The sequence below is a fragment of the Camelus bactrianus genome, chromosome 7 (assembly GCF_048773025.1).
Source record: "Camelus bactrianus isolate YW-2024 breed Bactrian camel chromosome 7, ASM4877302v1, whole genome shotgun sequence".
NCBI lineage: Eukaryota > Metazoa > Chordata > Mammalia > Artiodactyla > Camelidae > Camelus > Camelus bactrianus.
Window position 1 is genome coordinate 11,323,079 of NC_133545.1, and position 21,480 is coordinate 11,344,558.

Below are 21,480 nucleotides of genomic sequence, written 5' to 3' on the forward strand. Positions count from 1 at the left end.
ACAGACATGTGATATGCTTGTTTCCAATAGCTGTTTTTAAGATGTTTAATTTCCTTTTCAGAAATTTGAACCTGATGTACCCAGTTGTGAGTTTATTTGCATCTATCCTATCTGGAGTTTGCTGATTTTCTTGGTTCTCTAAGTTGACATTTTTCATTTGAGAAATTATAGGCCATTATTTCTTCATATGAGTCCTCTGAATACTGCCCTTAAGAAACTTTTTAACTACTGCAAGGATAGATGCATTTATTATTAGATGTAATATAAAGCAAAATGATGTGTGTTAAATAGTGGTTTAAGAAATACTGCAGGATAATAGAACAAGAATTTATTTTACAGGATTAAGGGGAATGTAACAGAAGGAAAAGAGGTGGAGGGTTGGAATCCTCTCCCAAAAGCAGTCTCACACACCCCTATGATTCTGGACCAGCACTAAGCACTTCCCCTAGGGAAAGCAACCCGCAGGCATCTTCCGCATGCTTTCACCCTGCCAGAAAATCACAGGATATGTTTACAAGGCCCCCAAGAGGTGCAACCGCCTCCCTTTCATCTACCTCCCTCATTCCATCACTACATTTTACAAGTTATACCCCAAAAGCCTTTGTGACACCGGTTGGTGTCCAACCACAAATGGGGCAGGAGGCTAGTGTGAGATCCCTGGAGTCTTATTTTCCTTATTTTTAACATTTTTAAAAAGTATTATTTTCTTTATATCTTTTGATTTTTCCTCCTGCGTATTTCCATGGAGGGAATCTGCCTATGACCTTTAACCTTTACCTAGAGGGGAAGCCTAATTTTAACCGAGTTACAGCTAAATTCTTAATTTTCGCAACGATCCCATTCTTCATGAGACCATAGCTTGGATTTATAACTGAATTCTTGACCTTTGGTGACATCAGAGATTATTTATTCTCGCAATTTACCCATCATCTGAGACTGAGGCTAGACCATGCTCCTGAACACAAACTCATACACTGCTAGTCTCATCTTGACCCTTGTTTCAATAAAGCAATTAGTACTAAATTCTTCAAGGAGCCCATCTGTGACTATGCCTCCACTGATTAAGTCCTTTGCATTAACGTAATTCAGTCTCTTAGACTCCTTGAATTTTGTATAGGTGGCCCTCTGCCAGGATCACCCTTCTGTCTGAGACCAAATCAGTCCACGTGAGAATGCTCTGAGGTGGACTGAAGTGCCGTTCAAAACATGTCTTTGCTTTCAGCTGAGCCTCTTTAAAGTTTTCTTCGTAAAAATTTCTCAGTGTGTTTCCCTGTAGTATGTTCTGTACAGGTAGGTCAAGGTCAGACTGTAGAGCCAAGCTCAAGAGCTGAGGTTTTTTCATGTTAATGGTTATAACACAACCTTAAATAGGGAAGTGGCATGATCATAGCAGTGGTTTTATAAAGTTTTGTCTGACAGTGGTTTATAATATTGATTTGAAGGGGAGGAGGCAAAGGTTTTGAGTCACTTGCTCTCCAACTGCAGTGAAAGATTGAGAGTAGGATGGGGGTAATAGGAATGGAGAAGGTGAAACAGATACGACAGACCTCTTGGAAAAAACCATCATCATTAACTCGTGTCTTTATACGGTGTTTGACAGAGAAGGAAGAATCAAGGAGGCTCTCAGTGTGTGAGTGTGTTGTAATGTGACATAATGACTAACAAAAATAAAGAAGTTGAGAAAGGAAGTTGGACTGAGTTTGTGAAAGATGGTAAATGTGGTTTGGAACTTAATGCAGTTGGGTTGATATCACATCCTCTAGTTGGAAAACACCGGCAGAGTCTTGGAAACAAAGAACTAAAATTCAGATTAGAGGAAACAACTAGAAATAGATTTGTGGTCATCAAAAGAAAGCTAGTCTGGAAAATGTAGATTTTGAGTTGGGTTGTAAAGGTAGAGGGAAAGTGTTGGGAAGGTTGGAGGCCATGAAGTTCTGGCAGGAGCAAGCAGGCAAGAGGTAACGAGGATGGTTGGAATAGGCCAAATGTGTGTGTGTGTGTGTGTGTGTGAGTGTGCACACACGCATCTTCCAGGCAGCTTCTCTCTTCTGAAAACAACCACCTCCACTACTTAGGGGTCTCTGCTCCTCCTCATGCTCCAGTCAGGATGGTTACTATGATCCTGCCCCTGACCATACTTGATAGGTCTTTTCTAGACCCACCAATGTCTACCTTTGGGATTTTCTAACTTGAGCCCCCCCCCCCAACAAAATCATTTAAGACATGAAACACAGCAGCTTTTCATGGCTATGCTTCCTGCCATATTTCATAGCACAAGCAGAAATGAGCAGAGACAAGGCAAGACCTAGTTTTATTTGGTTCCTGATGTTCCATGGGTCCAGCTGTATGCTTGCCCTGCTTTGGTTTCTTTAAACAATACTTTATCATATGTTATGAACCAATACATATCACTTTTGCCTAAATTTGTTTGAATTAAAGTTCTTACACTTGGAACCAAAAGACCTATGATACAATGAGTAATACAAAACCCATAAATGGAACCAGAAAGTCCATAAGCAGACACAATGAAGATACAACCATTTCAAGTTAGTTGTGGACCAGGAGAAGAAAAAAAAGCATTATTCTCAGAATGGCACAGCTCAGACTCAATGGGAAATCCAAATAAAGAAGGATTAACTTTAGTAATCCAAAAAAGATGAATAATCACAGGAAAATCCAAGGAGTGGGTTATTGTTAGGGCCTCTTTCATAATAGATTTGATTCTACTTGATCTAGTTTGTTTGCAAGGAATATTTAATTTAACCTGTTTATGATTAACTTTAAATAAAAGTTTATTTATTATTGGTAGTATTCACTTAAATACTGCCTGAGATGGTATCATGCTTTTAAAGTCAACCCTAAGCTCTCTATACAAAGAAGGCCCTAAATATAAACAGCTTGTGTGTAATTATTTGGGGACAACGACCCAAATCTCTCTCATCCCAGATAATCTCTCCTTCTAAACATTCAGCAAACTTTCTGTGGGTATCTGAGGGGTATCCATGCCAAAAGGAGGGGTAGGGGAGACTGGAAAAGAACTAGGGATAACATAGTCTACCTACTTCACTGTCTTGTTGGACTGGCACCTCCCAAGTGTAGGCACAATTGGAGTTCTCTGGCATCTTCCAGTTTGGGCAGAAGGGCAATGGAAACCTTCATAACAGGAGGCACGCAGGCACATGCACGTGTCCCAGAAGAAGCACAAGAAGCCTAATCACCCATCTATAAAATTTAAGGACTTCCAGTATCAGCCCCAAACATTTCAGCTTCAGACTGATTATTGAAATAACTGCTGGGCTCCCTGGAGGAGAAGTTACTGAGTACCTATAGGCTTATCTAAACACTCTATGGATTTGAGCAATTGTTTATACACAGAGTTTAGCTTGGAATAAACCTGGGTTTTTCTACTTCATTAATTTGTATCTTTTATTGTCCATTTGGATCTCTGAGCAGTGACTTTGAATATCAGGTACTCGGGTACAGATGTTTTTCCCCATTACCCTTTGTTTCTAGGATACGAGCTTACAGAGCGAAAACTCATAGTGTAGTCAGTCAGTGAACAGTGCGTTCAGTGGTCATGCATATGTGTTCTGGGGTCACAATGCCTGATGGTGTCAACACTGACTAAATTTGAAACCAAAATGTCTATTAATAGACGAATGGGTAAATAAACTGTGATATATTCATGCAGTGGTATGCTACACAGCCGTGGAACTGAACATGGATGACTTCCCAAACATGGTGCTGAGTGATAAAAGCAGGTTTTAGGACAATTCATACAGCATGACAGCATTTATGTAGGCCCTAAATACTTACAGGACCTCACCACTTATTATGTAGAGTTACATAAGTGTGTGATAAAGTACAAAGAAATGTGCAAGAATGACAAGTAACAAGTTCAGGAGAGTGGTTACTGCTGGTAGAAGAGGAGGGTGTGATTGGTGAGCAGTACGAAGGAGTTTCAGTTATCCTGCAATGTTTCATTTCTTGGATTAGGAGATGGGTGTTTATTATATTATTCTTTATTCTTTTTTGTACACCTGAAATACTATATGATATAGTTTTAAAAGACTGCATCGAAGACTTGACAGTACATGACATCTAGGCACTTTGAATATGCCTTCCCTGGGGCCTTCATATGGAGATACACAACTGTATAATTAAGAGTCACTGTGTCCTATAAAAAGTCTGATTTTGGAATATGTATTTAGCACTAAATAACCTCGTTCACTTTCTATGCCAAATTTAGTTTTCATAAATGAAACAGATGACATGAAATAAATTTCTAAGGTTATAAAATAAAAGATTAATTTCCAACGTATGTTCTCCAATTTCAAAATTATTGGACAGATATTCTATTCATATTTAAAAGACCTACACTTCAAAAGAACTATTTTCCATTATGAGGCAAAATGCAATTAAATATGGCTCCTCGTTAAAAGAATTCAGGGATAAATTCTACACTTTACATCTCAATGCACAATATTAACTTGAAATTGCAATCCACAGAAGAAAAAGTATTAAGTTTTTAGTTCCAAATCAAAGACATGTAACATTAAACATTTCTAATTTTTAACTTGTATTTTTTCAATGAATTTAAAATATTGTCTCCAATATCATACATTTGTGTTACATGTTCAGTTCAGGAAAAATAAAGTGCCATATAGTTCTAGCAGGTGTTTTTCTTATATCTGGTTAACTTCACTCATTATATTAACTGTCAAGTACTTACAGGTATTTGAGCTTGTAAACCACTAGTTTATAAGCCACAATCCTATAAAAACATATAGAGGAAAAATATATTTCTTCATTGAAAAGGAGGTCTCTGAGATTTAACTTTGGCAGAATTACACACAGTATCTATCACCGAACAAAAATGATGAAATTTGTGTCTTAATATACCTCCATTGCAGTTAATTCACTATTTGCACCAGCTACTGCCACAAAATATGCAGGTCTTACTTTTAAAATTGTGTATCTGGACAATTCAAAAGGTTTTCTAAAGCCAAGGAATAGTATTCCTCAAAAGTTATTTCAAATTTAATCTTAATGAAGAAATTGCTACATTAAGAAAAAAAATTTTTTCTTGCAGCCTATGCTTTACAACTTTTCAAAATCTTAAGGCCATCTGTTAGCAAGGATACCTCCGGTTTTCTATTTCTTGAGTCAATTTTGGTAAGTTATATTTGTAGAATGATTAATTTTTTTATCAAAGCTAAAAACTTTGATGGCTTAAATCTGCAGTATTTTCTTACCATCAGATTTCAAAGAATATAAAGTGGCATCAGTTGTAATACACAGTCTTATTTTACACACCACTAAGGAAGAAAAATTAAAAGTTTGAAATTTGTAGATACTGACAGGCATATGTAGAATAGATAAACAAGATTATACTGTATAGCACAGGGAAATATATACAAGATCTTGCGGTAGCTCACAGCGAAAAAGAATGTGACAATGAATATATGTATGTTCATGTATAACTGAAAAATTGTGCTCTACACTAGAAATTGACACAACATTGTACAATGACTATAACTCAATTTTAAAAATGTAAATAAATAAATAAATAAATAAATAAATAAATAAATAAATAAAAGTTGCCAATTAAACAGTGCTTCCTTATCAACTATGATACATCCTAAATCCAGAGATGTCATAATGTGAAAAACAACGTGTTTCTCAGAGTCAATGAAATATGGATACTATAAATCTCAGTATGTGTTCCTTTGTTAATTTCTTAAGTTTCTTAGATGCATGAAGCACAACACACCACCGTGCTTGAATCCATTCACGCAAAGCCCTGGTTTTTCTGTAGTTCCAGACCTTTCAAGCGTGTCTGGCATACAGCTTTAATTACCACATCCCTGAATATTTTAGCACAGTAGGTTTCCTGATGAGTGATGCAATGAGCAGTTCTTTGCCATTGTGAAATGTTGCCACAGTGGTTTGAAAATGCCATCACAGAATTTCCCCCAGTCATTCTTACTAATTAGAACTTTCTACTACTTTTCTTAGTACACAGAGATTGTTTCTTGATGTTGTAGATATCATGGGTGACATTTTAATAAATTCATTTGTTGCATAAACTTTGCAATCAATACCACCAGTAAATATCGCTAGTTACTTGGAATTATTATTTATACCCTTGTTTTCATCCGCTGCAGTTATAAAACCCCACAGAGTGTTTATTTCCTCTCCAGCAAGTTCTCAGCCGTCTCCAGTATTCTAAGCAACAGTATTTCTAGCTGTAACATATTCGTGAATGTTTGATTCTGTTGAAGTCACATAACTTCTCCTTCACTCCATAGACAATCTTTCAGAAATTCATCGTGTGTGAAGGATTTTAGGGCCACTGTTTTCACAAAAGCATTTACAAAAGCTATTTTATTTGCATTCAGGAATTAATTGTGGAAATTCTAGTTCTTTCTCTCAGTTAATCGAGCTGTCATCATGTTTCTTTGCTATGCAGCAGTTGTTTAATGTGTTTCCTAATTATGTCTCAAGTTTTATTTCTTGGCAAAGACTCATTTTGCATTTTCAATACATAAAATATTGTTTACTTTTTGCAAGAAAAGATGTTCTGTCCCATTCTTCTGGAAGCATGTAGACTCTTCATTCCACCTTTTGTTTTTCCTCTTTTAATAGAGGCATGACTTTGAACAACTCTTGCTCTAAGACAAGATCATAGTAGTGTAGTCATGATGATAGCTGGGGACTGGATTCCTTCCAGCAAGATGGCGCAACTGGAGAGAGACCGGGTAAGCCCTGACCCCTGCTCCACCCTACACTGCCCTGCGGGAAGGTGCTCTCAGTAGTTAGTGTCAGATCTTCTAGATACCTTGATATCTATTGAAATGTCCAAAACTTCAAAATGTTGATTCAGACTTCTTTCTGTTTCACAGCTCAAACAAAATATAGCTGCCATCTATGGGCCACCAGTTTGCAACCTCCCTCTAAAGGGACATGAGAGAGTATTTTTTCCATTTAAGCAGAAAAGAAATGAGGAGCTGAGAGAAAGAATCATGAGATAAACTCTTAAGAAGGTGCTGTCTAGGTTGAATAACCCAGAATGTAATGATGGACTACTATATACTGGTGTCATTTTTCTACTGAGGGGGCATAAGACGAGCACATAGCCCTGCAAAATTCTCCTGAAAGGTGCTGAGTTTTCAAACTAGAGAGAAGGGTAGACCCCTTCCTCTTACTAAGCTTCCTATCAGTTGGGCCCATAATCCAGAGACCACAGAGGCTCTCTGAGGGCTCCCAGTATGGAGGGAGTGGGGGTTGGGAGGAGTTCTGATTTCCGAGTACCTAGCCTAAGGAAGTTATTTAGGGTGAGTACAGAGATGCTTCTGCTCGGGTGTTCCCTGTACATTTGGGGTGCCAGAAAAATGGCTAGAGTACTAAGAATTTATAGTCAAGATGCCAGGTATCCTGCTAATAAAATTATAAGAATTTTCTTGCTGATTCCCACAATAAGCCTTTGAGATATTTACTATAATTTCTCCTATTTATGAGCTTGTAGAGATGAAGTAACTCAAAGACACCAAGTTAGTAAACAGCAGAGCCAGGAATCAAGCCCAGGACTAACTTTAAGCCTTTGTTCTTCCTCACTATGCTTTACTAGAAGACTCACAGTTGCCCAGCTGTTGAACAAAGTGTATGTGTGTATATGTAATAATATATTATCAAAACCTATATTTTGACTTGGAGGGCTATCTCTAATATGGTGCTAGTTTAATGCATACTGCATAGATTACAAAATAATATATATATAATATGATCCTATTTTTCTAAATGACCCAGTATCTATCTATATTACTTACCTATCATCTATCTATCTATCTATCTATCTATCTATCTATCTATCTATCTACCTTCTTACCTACCTACTCATTAGAAAGCATATACACCTAGAAGTATTCACAGTGACTATGGCTAAATGTGTGAATTTATATAAATTTCTTTTATTTTCTCAATTTTCCTTGCCAATATTTTCTAACCATTTTTTTAAATGAGCACATGTAGCTTTTACCGTAGGGAAAACCTAATAAAAAGGAAAGCTTTTAATGTAATATGCAATAAAAATTCCTTGATAATAAGACTTGAGTATTGTTCACCCTCACCCTGCCCCCTGTATCCAGCAGAGTGTCGTGTTCAAGACGGACTGAACAGTCACCATTCTCATGTGGCATACAATCTGCAAGGTGAGCAGTTGGGACAGAGAGGAGGGGGTCCATGACAAAGGGGACTGAGCAGAGCTGTATGACAGTGAAGGAACCAGTGGACACATGAGACCTGCTAATAGTAGTGACTTCAGATGGATTTCTTTCTTTAAAATGTTCATATTGACAATTTCAGATTTGCAGAAACATTGTGAGGAAGGTACAAATAATTTCCAGAAATCCTACACTCAGATTTGTTAACATTTTACTATATTTTCTTTCCACTATATTTCAGGGAGATTCAGATACAGAGAAAGGATAAGCCTGTGTTGAGGTATTTTGTTTTCTAAATTCTCCTAAAACAATTCCCTTATATTAGAATCCCTCTGGCAGAAACCTTCCCCTTGAAGAGGCTATAGGCTCCCTTCCCCTCCTTGCCCCGCCCGCTCCCTGTGCCAAGAGCAATGAACAGGAACAAGAGTTTGCTCAGAGATGCTGACAAGACAGAGGCTGTATGAGGGAGGAAGGACACTGCCTGAGCAGAAGGAGCGTATTCTCAGGAGAAGGGGCCTCCCCACACCATACCAAGCATAAGGCCACTGGGAAGATCCCCACCTGCAAGCCAGCCCGGCCTTCCAGGGAGAGAACGGGTGAGTGTGTGTCTGTCCCTTCTGGACAGACTGTTGGCTCTTCCCCAATGCCTGGGACCACAGGGATACCTGCCCTGTCTGTCAGACTCCTGGTATAATCTTTTGAAGAAGGAGGCTTCTGAAAGCTGAAGTCGGTATGGCCAAGACTACAAGTGAAAGCCCTAGAGAGCAAAGGTCCTTTCAAGGTTAAGGGTTCTCAAAGTCCAGGAGAGGACTTGTTTCATTAGACAGAGTTTAGGAGGTCACACATGGGACCAGGGCCAGGGCCGAGAGCTAAGGATGGTAAAAGAGAGGCAGCCTGCCGAGGTCAAAGGCTCCCAGCCAGCACAAGATCCTACCTGTCTTCTAGCCATGTGCTGAGTCTCCTCCTTGCACCTATCAATGGCGTGCCTGGCTTCCAAGCCCCCCCCCAAGGGTGCTCAGAGAAAGACTCTGTCATGTGCTCTGGTGGAAAGGAGTCTCTTCCCCGACTGTCAACGGTGATACTATGCTCTCGTGCCCACAGGCCTCCTCATCTCCTTCATCATGAACTGGCACATGATCATCTCGACACTTATCGTAGTGGTGCTTAAAGTTGTTGGAATGACCTTATTTCTGCTTTACTGTGAGTATTATGTCTTGGTCTTTGGTCCCTCAGAATGTAGGGTTGAATACAAAGATTAAATGGCCAAGTCTTTCCACCAGAGGGCGACTGACAATGCCTTTCTCACTCCCCGACACACAACGGGCCGCGTTCCTTGGTCTACACGGGAGATGTAGAACAGACCAGTGTCTGATGGTCAGAGCCCTGCGCGACGCTTTTGCGACTAGGGTATCAGCTGGGTAATCTGAACTGAAGTACTCAGCGGTGCTTGTTGTTGTCGCTAAAATTTGAAAATACAGATCCAGTCCAACCAAATAGTAAGTTGTGGGAAGAGCTACATTAAAGGCAATGGGATTTTATCCAGGGAGAAATTTTCCTTTAAGTAAAACAGAAACTAATTCATCCAAATGTTCAGAAGAAAGAAGCCTCATATCAAAGGGTTTTACTGCAATTGCAGCAAGTGGAATCTCCTCCAGCTTCAGAAGTCAGAAGGGAAAAGTAAATGAGGAAGGAAATGTGATTCAGTTGGGTAAGAGATGGCTTCCTTATGACCCAATCTAAAGGTACAATTCCTATCACGTAAGAGAGGAGGGAGAAAATATGAATGTGGATGTGTGAATACATTCATGGAAAACATGTGCACATCTTCACTGACCTGAGTCAGGGAGTTCACATGTCACGCTGAGAGTCACAGAGCCTCCACCGCCCCACGGTGATGTCTGTTACATTCATTGTGCAGCCACCTTTGGGGCTGAGCCAACAGCTGATTTTCTTTGCAGTCCCACAGATTTTTGGCGAAAATAATGTCAACGTCGTTCCTACAGATGTTAACCTCGTTCCTACACATGTCAGCCTCATTCCTACAGATGTCAACCTCATTCCTACACATGTCAGCCTCGTTCCTACACATGTCAGCCTCGTTCCTACACAGAGCTATGGAACAGGTAATGTGCATGACAATAATCTCCTCTCCACCTTCTTTTGTGCTGAACTTTCTTAAAGACTTTTCTCAAAGCGTCCTTTCCCTAGTAATTCTTTCACAGGAAGGGTTCATAAAGATCTGCTAATTGCTATATGATGACTAAGTTCTGAAAATCTGATGTACAGCATGGCAACTATAGTTAACTACATTGTATTATATACTTGAAAGTTGCTAAGAGAGTAAATCTTCAATGTATCAAATCATACGTTGTATATTTTAAACTTACACAATGTTAAATGACAATTATATCTCAATAAACCTGGAGAAAATGAATAAATAAAATAAACGCAGCATATCCAGTGGGGAAAAAAAGATTTTCTAATGAATCCTCTTACTTTTATAGATGAAAAACCAAGCCTAGACTTGGTGAAATTTCAGACCCTCAGTTTTTCTCCTGGGTCTGAGGATGATTTGTATATAAATACTGTAATGTAATGTAAAAGTACTTTATAAATTCTGTCACTTAAAGAATTGTTATAAAGAAAACCATGTCCCACAAAAAAACAAAATCAAAAACTGTATGCGGCATCTTTTTGTGTGCCAAGCAGTACGCTAGACAAAACACAGAAGATAAATAAAAACAGATGTCAGTCAACAATCATCTAGAAAGCACGGCATGACGTCACAGGCTATGGAGGATACAGACATGAGTGAGACACGGCTTTTCCTATTGAACCCACGTCCTCTTGAAGCTTTGCCTAGGACCTCTCCCTCTCTCTCGCTCTCTTTCTCTTAAGACACCTATTACTATATACATCTTTATTAGAAAGATAGTTTCTTCTTCATCCTTGTTTCAACTTGCAGGACTCAGTACAGCGAGCCACACAGAGGAAATGCTCATGAAATATTTATGAAGTTCTGTTTTCAGTTATAATTCCCAAGTAGTTTCTAATGAAAATCAGGTTACAATATATTACAAACAGCCTCTGAACTGGGAACCAAAACAAAAAGTGAATGCTAACTTGTACATTTTATTTATATAATTGGAAGTAGCTGATCTAGGGTCTGGGTAAATCACACACTCTGGTCTCCAGCCCCAGTGGACAAACGAGCAGCCTCTGAAGCCTCTGTAGCTGCCTGCTCCGAGAGCCAGTGCTCCCCCAAATAATACGGCCTCGTGGAGGCCTATCAATTCCCCTGTTTCTATTTAAAGAAATAAATGGACTCTTCTCTGCCCATAGGAAATCTCTGGAAAGTTCGCCTGCTTCCTTATCTGCCAATAGCCAGCCGCTAGCCCAGAATCTAGTTCCCAGTCCTTGGAGCTGATACGTGCTGATGAGAGAAGAGTCCAGAGCTGCCCGTCAGGATTCTGAGTTTTCACGTAGGGTTTGGGGCACCAGAAGTGGGGAGAGCAGCAGAGATGCTGTGTGGAGCCTGGAGGGGAGGTGCCTCAAGCAGCTCTTTGGGGATAACACATCAAAGGTTCCAGAAAAGACAGAAGCAAGAGTTTTCCCTCCTGGGACTAAATCCATCTATTTCTCTTCCTTTCACTTATTCTTTCTCTTGGCATTTCATACCTACTCCCGCACCAAAGGAAGACATAAAATAGGACCTGGGGTGTCGGGCATGACAAATAGGGATAGTTGTTAGATGGAAGGTTCAAAGAAAGAAAACATCTTAAAAAATTCTAACACAGAGTGGTCAAGGGTCCCTTGTCAACTCCGCTGTCCAGAGACAAGTGGTCACAGGGACCGAATAGTCGCTCTGACGTTTGTGTGTTACATTCATCATACAGCTACCTTCGGGTGTCTTTTCATTGTAGTCCCACAGATTCTCGGGGGCAATAATGTCAGCGTCACTCCCACAGGGAGCTACAGAACAGGTAAAGTGCATGGTGATGGCCCCTCTCCACCTCCAAGTTCTTATGTACTGAATTCTTAGAGACTTCTCCCATTGTCGCCTCTCTTATGAAAACTTTTTTACTCAATGGGCCCCAAAAGACCTTCTAATTCATTCCCTTCATGATATAGACAGGGAAACTGAGGCTAAACTGAGTGAAATTTCTTCCTGGATTGAGGATGACTGTATTGATATAATTGTTATAAAGAAACCCATGTCCCACTGTATTATTACAACTCAGTTCCAAAGTGCACAACCCAAACCATTCACCTCATACTCTCTTTTCTTGGATTTCTTTAGCCTGCCCCAGAGGGTGGTATTTTCATCAAGGAAGATGTTATTTCTTGTCCATATCGGAATTGCCTTGGAACAAGAGCGTGGAATCCTGCAAAGCAAGAGGATCCACTTTGGCCATTGTCGACACGCCTGAGAAACTGGTGAGAGCATTAGACCGGTGCAGAAAAGCAGCCCGCCCTACACCGGCCTCAGTGGGTGGAGTCGGTGGGACTATTTGATTTGTGGAGCAGGGGCGAGTGGGGTGAAGAATGGAAAGGGGACTGGCTGAGCCTGGGGGTGGGAGACTCTTCTCAACAGCAGTGAGGTGTGTCCTCAGGTTCATGTGAGCCAGAGAGATCCACACTCTCTGGTCTCTCCCAGGAGGCACAGCAGTGAACCAGTATCCTGGGGGCAGTACAAGGAAATGACCACATGAGCTGAGGTGCATAAAAGCTTTTTAGAAACTACAGAATACTTCATAGATGTGAGCTGTGGCTAAGATATGATCCCAGTCAGCCTAGTAAATAAGGAAGCTGCAAATTAACAAAATTAGTAATACAAAAAACAAAGAACCAGCCCATAGACTTGGAATGACAGTGTACAATTATGATAATAAAAATAGCTAACACTATGGAAAAAGCTTTATTTTATTATCTCCTTTTATCTTCATAACAATTCTGAATAGGCACTATTATTCATATTTCATATATAGGAAAACTAAGGCACAGAAAAATAATTTGATCAAGGTCAGACTCTTACTAAATGAGAGTACATTGAACTGAACTGTGATCTCTCGTTCCCCAATGTCCAAAACCCATGCTCTAATCAATTTAATTTAGTTTATAGTTCTCTCTCCTTAGACCCTAAGTATTCGCTGAGTGCTAGGCATTGTGCTACACACAGTGCTTTTGCTTCTCTCCTGTCTTTGCCTTCACCCGGCCTCTAAAAGGTCCTGTGACTGAGAAGAATTTGTAAGAGGCTCTTCTGCGAATCTCGGTAATAGGCGTCCAACAAAAGCAGGGATCAGGACGCCACAGCTCCTCTAGGGATTAGTGCCCAAGCGGGAAGGAAACACGCCTTCAAGTAGAAAACCAGGAGCAAGAGAAGAAAAGAAAAGAAGAAGAAGGGAATGGGGCAGGAAGTTGAGGGTCTCTTTTCCTCTACTCAACCCTTGCGTGTTGGTGCATGTCAAGTGCCGTCCTCGGCATTACACCGACACTCATGCTAGCCCTGGGGAACGCTCACCACACCAACGGCTTGTTGATGGCTCTCATGTCTGCACCCCCAGTGACCCTTCTTTGGACCAGACAGTATATCATATTGCACTCTGATGTTTCAAAAGCACCACAAACTCACCATGTTTAAAACTGAATCAAGCGTATTTCACTGTAACTGCTCCTTCTCTTGTATTCCAAATACTCGTGAGGAGTCATGTCGCCCAAGATTGAACACTGACAGTTTTCTGGGACTTGGCCTTTTATCTTCTCTCCTAAATTAGTTGCTAACCAAGTCCTTTCCTTGCTATGCCCACAGCAAATTGTTCAGCTCTCCCTTGGATTTCTTCAGAATTCTTCTAACTCTCCTCTTGCCCCTTGTTTTGCCCCATCTTACCTGTCCTCCACAGAACTGACATCATAATATCTCTAAGGCTCTAAGCTGTCTGTGCCGTTTTAAATGAGTTAACGTCCAGTTTCCTTAGCATGACATACAAGGCCTTGTATTGTCCGGCCTCTGCCTTCTTTCCAGTCTTGTCTCTCAACCCACCTCCTTCTACCTCCGCACCAACCACACTGAACACTTGTAGTTCCCCAAATGCTCCAGCCTGCTCCACAGTCTGTCTGTGATCTGATGCGCCCTCGTCCAGGAAGTCCAGTCCTGACCCACACCCTCCCCAGCCCTTGCCTGACGACAGCTACCTCCCAACCTTCATCTCTAGTATCACTTCATCTACAGTCGCTCTGTAACTCCATGTAGAACTGACCGCTTCCTCCTTCCCGCCTGTGCCATACATAGAACATATCTGGCGCTGGGATGCCCCGCGGTGCTGGTCAACTCATCCAACTATCTTTTTAGATCTGTGGATCTTCAACATGTTGGGATCACTGACGTTTTAGAAATGATGATGAAATCTACGTGTCTCTTCCCAGAAATATTACAGAAGCATAATATTTTCCATAAAATTCCAGTGGCTTTATAGATCCCCTTAGAAACCATCCCTGGCTGCCAGCAAGAGAGTGAAGGGTTAAGAACCCCTGTTTTAGACCGTGGATCAGCAAACTTTTTTTTTTAAACAGATAATATAGTTTATACTTTTTGGGTTATGAGTTCTCTGTCACAACTAACGAACCCTACCATGAGAGCTCAAAAGCAGCGATAGATATTATGTTTAAAATGGCATGGACATGTTCCAATAAAACCTTATTTACAAAAATGAGTTCCAGTCTGGATTTGGCCTGCTAGCCATAGTCTGCCAACCCATTTTAGATCATAACTTCTTTGAGGAGAAACTAACTTGTTTCTATATCCTCAGCCTCATACAATGCCCGGCACAGAACAGACACTCAAAAAGGGTTTATTAAATGAGTAAACTTGGAAATTAATTTTTAAAAAGAATGAAATGAGATATTTCAGGGAAGGAGAATGTTAGGAAAGGATGAATAAAGGCAACAGCCATGGGGATGGAGAAAGCATTCAAGTGGCTTGGATATCCACTGAGTACGGGAGGTATGTGAAGACTGCAGGAGAGACTAGAAGATTCCCAGACTTCTGGCTGGACTGATTTGTGATGCATTAATTTAATATGGAAACTGCGATGTCCGGGATTAGCATCAATTTAGGAAACACTCAATAAACACTATTTCTCGTGGCATTATCCGCTTTAACAACACACTTTTCATTCTCCCTGTTTCTCCTTGTCAAGTACTCAAGGAAGTCACTTGATCCAACCTCATTTGGAATGTAAATTTTCTGGCAATGAAAACAAGCCTGGGCAGAGAAGATCAAAGAAAGATGTATTTTGAACTACCCTTTTATAGATGATACAGTACCCTTCCCCTTTATTTTCAAAGTGTGGTTCCTAGAGAGCATGAGCATCACCTGGGAATCGCTTAGGAGTGTGAATTCTTGGTCCCCTCCACTAGACCTACTAAGGCAGAGCCCAGACATCTGCGTTTTAGCAAGCCCTCCAGGTGACCCTGCTGCTGTGTGGGAACTGAGAATTACTTCTCTGGGCTTTGTGGTGAGTGCCAGTGATAGCCGGCCCCAGAGTCCCCTGCCAGCCTGCCTTCTTCCCAGAATCAGATATAATCATGGGCCTATCGGCACAAAGGAGGCAGCAGAAAAGAACTTTCTGTTGAACATTTAACTTATTCTTTAACTTCTAGAAGTTTCTCCAGGACATAGCTGGTGCTGAGAAGTATTTTATTGGCTTAATGTACCAAGGTAAAGAGAAAAAGTGGCGTTGGATCAACAACTCCCCGTTTAACGGCAAGTACGTGAACACCCCACATTTTTCTGGGGAACTTGGTTTGCCTCAAGAGACCAGATCTGAGATTCCGGGGTTTGCGCTGGAAAAGCACAAAGGCTGAGACTCGGCTCTTTGTTCTGTTCTTCTTTCTTCCCACACATCTATTTCCAGAGACATATTTTTTGCAAACTTTGTAATTATGAAAAATATCAAACATTTCTAAGTAGAGAGGAGTATTCATACAATAAATTATTTTGTTCAGGTCAAGATCCAAACAAATTCACATACATACCATGCTTGATAGATCTCATAAATATCTTCTGACCCATAGAGCACATTTTATTACTAAGTTCTTACAAGTTCCCCAGATACAGATTATTTACCTAAAGAAAGGTTATTATGAACAGCTTATCTTTGCCTTAAAGTTATGAACTTCAGCTCCCAAGAGCTATGTCTTATGTATCATTCCATGGACACAGCAATGGTAGAGAACATGACATTCCCCACATATGTATAAAGATGCTGAGTGAGACAGAAAGCAAGTCAGTTGCAACAGGCTTCCCACAGAGAGGAGTAAGCTAATATTCACTCAGTGCCAGCTAAATGCTAGGCGCTAGCTAAGCGCTTTACATGGGCCGTTTCCTGCAGTATGCTTTTATTAATCCCCATTTAACAGGCAGTTGGACTGAGGATGAGAGGGTAGAAATGTGTTGAATATCACAAAGCCAGGAAGTGGCAGAGTCACAATTCAATCCTACGTCCACTTGACTCCAAACTTATGACCTTTCATAAAACCAGACTCTTTTCATTCAGACTTAAAGAGATTGGATGACAGGAAAAGAGGTAGGAGGCAGCTAGTGCCTAGGGAAGGAAGAGAAATCTCTTTCCTCCTCCTCCCCTTTCCTCCTGCTGAGAACATAGTATGTAGAGCACTGAAACCTTATTTCCAGGAGAAAAGGGGACAGATGACCCATGAGATGTTTCTAACCAAACACAGAGTGAGTTAATCCAAGACTGTGAGCCCATAAAAGCTCACAGGAGAGTTGACAGGAAAGCACCAATTTTAGGGCTGAATTTGGGGATAATGCGAGGGGACCAGAACCAGGAAAAGGCAGGTCTGAAACAGTGGGCCTTAATCATGCTTTCTTCTCCCAAACAGTGTTACCAATCAGATTCAGAATTTCAACTGTGTGACTATCGGCCTAACAAAGACATTTGATGCTGTGTCCTGTGACATCCCCTACCGCTCAATCTGTGAGAAGAGTTCCAATTGATTGTAGCTCTCTGTGACCTCTGACAAGAACAAAAAATAATACTTATGGAGACAGCAAAAGAGAATACTGGCAATTGGGACTGGTCCAGGAAGCACAGAACATCAAATTATTCTGTCAGTCATCCACAGGTCACTGGCAGAGCTCCCTAACGAATCCTCAGGGGCTAAAACACCAGCCCTCCCACAAGTATGCCTGCATGCACACAACTGAGGCCAACTCTTCATTCTGAGCCAGCAAGTCTCCAAGACCTAATTTCCTGTGAGGCCCACATCTGTGCCTTTGGATCTGCACAGGTCATCTGGTCAACGATCCCTTTATCCCTCTGTCTACTAGCAGAAGTCCTTGCCTGTTTGGGGAAATGAGCATCTATACTCCACTTTGGGAGACTGGATACTAACCATCTCCAGGAGACAGGGTCAGTTTTTTGGAGACAACTCAGTAGTTTGCAGATGAGGTCTGCTTCTATAGAACTGAGAACTTCTGACCAATCGGCAGGGTTTGTTTTGTCCTCAGAGCACACGACCAGGCTCCCAGGGAGAAACTGCAGACCGAGTGGGTGTGAACATTATTTAGAGAACAGCAAGGGTGGAAGAGGTTAACACATAGCTCGGTGAGCTCACCGAGCTCTGTTCCCAAGAGACCCCTGCTCACGTGTCCCCACCTCTGCCTGGGGAGGGACAGCAGAGGCCCTTGTCAGTCTGAACTGAGGCCAAGCCTGGGAATGGGCTTGAGAGCTGAACTCGGAGCAGAGAGAACACTGCTCACAGGAATGGAGAGGGCGCTGGGCAGGGCAGGAATCTGCCAGGAAGCCCCTTGGAAGTCAGCCTGACAGCCAGGGTGACCAAGCTTCAGGGAACCAAATCTGTGTTCTTCCGCAACGTACTGAAGACACCCCAGCCAACCATTTTCTTGATCTTAGCCTAAATCTCCATTTTAATGGATTTTGATTACCTGACCATGTCTGTTGAGTATATTTGAAGAATTTGGAGTAGTGTCCGGGGCCCCAGTGGTCACAACACATTCCTGCCTGCAGTTCTAGAGAGACTTCGCTGCCAGGTGCGAACAGCCTACTGACCCAAAGATGCCGCAGCCTTGCAGGAAGACATCAGTGCATGGAAAAGAAAAAAGAGATGCCTGTGTGTTGTGAGTAACAAGAATTAAACCATAAGGGGAGACTGTATAAAACTAAAGGAAATTATAATCACTTAAGTAAACTGCTCACCATTTATGTCTAACAACAATGTACTACAATGATTGTGTATATCACTATATGTATGTCAAATTAAATCGTTGACAGGTTTATATTTTATTACAACACTAAGCTCTGTTCTTATATCCCTAGGCTTCATAATTTTTGGTTAATTAGCACAGCCACTTGTACAATGTTTAAAAATGAGATAATACATTATGTGTTAGAACTTGCTCGAAGGAGGCTAACAGAAGTAATTCCTGTTTTGAGTGGAGCAGATGATGGAATGATATTAGAACTCATGGAGATACAAACTCTCTGCCAGTGTCAGCAAAGAACAGGGCTGCAGTGAAGGAGAGGGAAGGCTGCATCTGAGGTAAAGAAAAGAAGAAACAGAATTCGAAGTGAAGGTAAGGTCCAGAGTTCAGCCAACAAAAAGAAAACCATGATCCTTCTGTTTTAAGAAGGGAGAACTAAGGTTGCCACACTTCCTCTTTTATGACAGAATAAATTACAGACTTTTATAGTCAGGAAATGTAGACATGGAGTGATTGCCCTCGTAGACAGCTCACATTTTCCCCAAGATGAGGAGGTACTTCTGCACAAGTTTGAAAAGAGGCCCAGTGAGCTGGGGTGGGGGCTGCAGACGGGGAGCACGAGGGAGCATGTGGATTTAGGTTTAAGTTCATTGCTGGGGAGTGGAAGTGGGCTGGGGGAGGTTACTGAGTCCTTAGAAGGGTAGATAATTGTGGCCTTATTGGGCAGCAAGGGTATATTTTTTAAAAAGCAGTGGAAATTTAATAAGCCATTGGATTAGGATTTTGACTTTGCGTCTAATATGCTGTGTGAATCCACATAGGTTTCGTACCCTTTCTGTGCCTTAACTTCCGTACCTCTAACATGGAGCAGTAATGCCTGGCTCACGGAAGTCTTGTATACACTAAATGAGACCCCCTACTATGTATCCCAACAGCAGTAAACAATACGGGAAGCACCTTGTGGAAGATCTGAATTCGAGATCTTCATCCAAGAAGTGGCCCTTTAATTTGCTAGAAGCTGAACGTAGGCAGGACACAATTTCTCAGAATCTGCCGATTCATTTACAATGTGGGACTGAAAATATGCCCAAGTCAGAGGAGGGTGGCTCAGATTCTGTGGCCCCGTGGGTATGAACACCATGCTTTCCTCAGCTCTGGCTTACGTACAACAACCCTTCCTCTCTGTGTGAGCTACTGATCCCATGACTGAAGTCATTGATCTCTGTCCTCAGACACTGACAAACTGGTACTGATTGACGACTAAAAAGATCAAGTATAGACAGCCTTGGCCCATTTTCCCTGCTGTTACCAATCTGCCCCCCACCCCTACCCCCCACCTCCAGGAGCCATGTCCTCTGGTGGCCTTTGCCTTCTGGTTAGTCCGACTTCACTTCCTGAGTTTCCCTCAGCACAGGCCAAGTAACAACCCAGTAGAAGTCAGCTCTCCTCCACGTTACCCTCACCTCCGATGGAGACGGTAATTTAGGATTCAGCGACCCAAGTCTCCCGCAGTGGGCCCTCCAGCTCCCTTCAGACCATCGTCACTAGCAGCCAGTGAGTCTGAGGCAGCAGAGTTCAAGTTCTTTGCTAGTCTTTGCTAATGCCGTCAGAGAGCTTGTATCTCCATAGGGTTCTTGACTATTTCTCAAGCCACAGTTCACAGTCAATCTCTCTCAACTTCTAACTCTACCCCAACCCTAACCCTAACCCTTTAATAACCATTCAATGTGATTAATTCAGGTCTTTGTACCGTTCTATCAGTGGTGTACATGGGATCCAATTTTTTCCGTATCCTCGCTAACACTTACTATTACCTAACTTTCTGATGCTAGCTATCTTCCTAGGTGGGAAGTGGTATCTCACTGTGGTTTTGATTTGTGTTTCTCTGATAACTAATGATGTAAAGCATTCTCCCATGTGCTTATTGGCCATTTGTCTAGCTTCCTTGGAGAAATGTCTATTGAGGCTCCTCATGCATTTTTAAATTGAGTTGTTTATCTTTTTATTATTGGGTTGCAAGTGTTCTTTATATTCTAGATTCAAGTCTCTTATCAGATATATGATTTGCAAATATTCTTCCCCATTCTGTGGGTTGCCTTTTTCATTCTATTGATAGTGTCCTTTGATGCACAAAAGACTTTAATTTTGACAGAGTCCAATTTATCTTTCTTCCTTTTGTCATCTATGTTTTTTGTGTCATTTCCATTAAATCACGGACAAATTTAAAATCACAAAGCTTTTACTCTATGTTTTCTTCTACAAGTTTTATAATTTTAGCTCTATGTCTAATTCTTTGGTCTATTTTGAGTTAATTTTTGTACATGGTGTAAGGTAAGAGTCCAAAATTGCATGTGGCTGTCCAGTTTCCCCTGGTACTGGGTTTTTAAATACTTGATATTGAAAACAATGTTGTATCCAATGTTTTCCCTTTTAAAATTAATTATAAGATTATAGATACATACTATAACAATCAATAAATTACTACATATAATATTACCTTTCCTCAGACATATATAATCTTACACTTGTGGGTTGAAATTAAGCATTGTGATAGATCATACTTAGATAGATCATACATAGTTCACAAATTCACTGCTCCTCTCTGCAGGAGGAGAATCCTTTCCTACTCTGCTGACAGCAAGCGTCGCCTTGTCACTTGCTTTGGCCAATGAAATCTGACCATAACTTACCATACTCTCTTCCCCACTATCTCCAGACCAGCCAAGTCCCAGTTAGAGGCTGCCTCATCAGCCTGGATTATAATGAAGACAACAAAAAGGAGATGGGCAATTGAGCCATAGTAGACAAATAATGGGAACAAAGATAAATGTTTGTTGTGGAGAGCTACAAAGATTTTTGAGGTTGTTTGTTACCATAATGTAACCTAGACTGTCCGGACTGATATGAGAATGAATAACAAGCAGTTCAGATGAACAATTAGCATTGCACAGTTCAGCAGTGTAAACTATTTAGTACAGTGGTTAAGAGGATGAACTCTGGAGCCAGACAACCTAG

General features: G+C 41.1%; 1 protein-coding gene across 1 annotated transcript; it reads left to right on the forward strand.

Annotated features, from left to right (window-relative positions):
- Positions 1 to 8,674: 8,674 nt before the first annotated feature.
- On the forward strand, positions 8,675 to 21,009 carry CLEC5A (C-type lectin domain containing 5A). The gene is made up of 6 exons (XM_010947438.3): positions 8,675 to 8,818; positions 9,324 to 9,422; positions 10,181 to 10,345; positions 12,523 to 12,659; positions 15,882 to 15,988; positions 17,124 to 21,009. Exons 1-6 carry the CDS (start codon positions 8,683 to 8,685, stop codon positions 17,236 to 17,238), a joined length of 759 nt encoding a protein of 252 aa, XP_010945740.2. The 5' UTR covers positions 8,675 to 8,682; the 3' UTR covers positions 17,239 to 21,009.
- Positions 21,010 to 21,480: the final 471 nt, after the last annotated feature.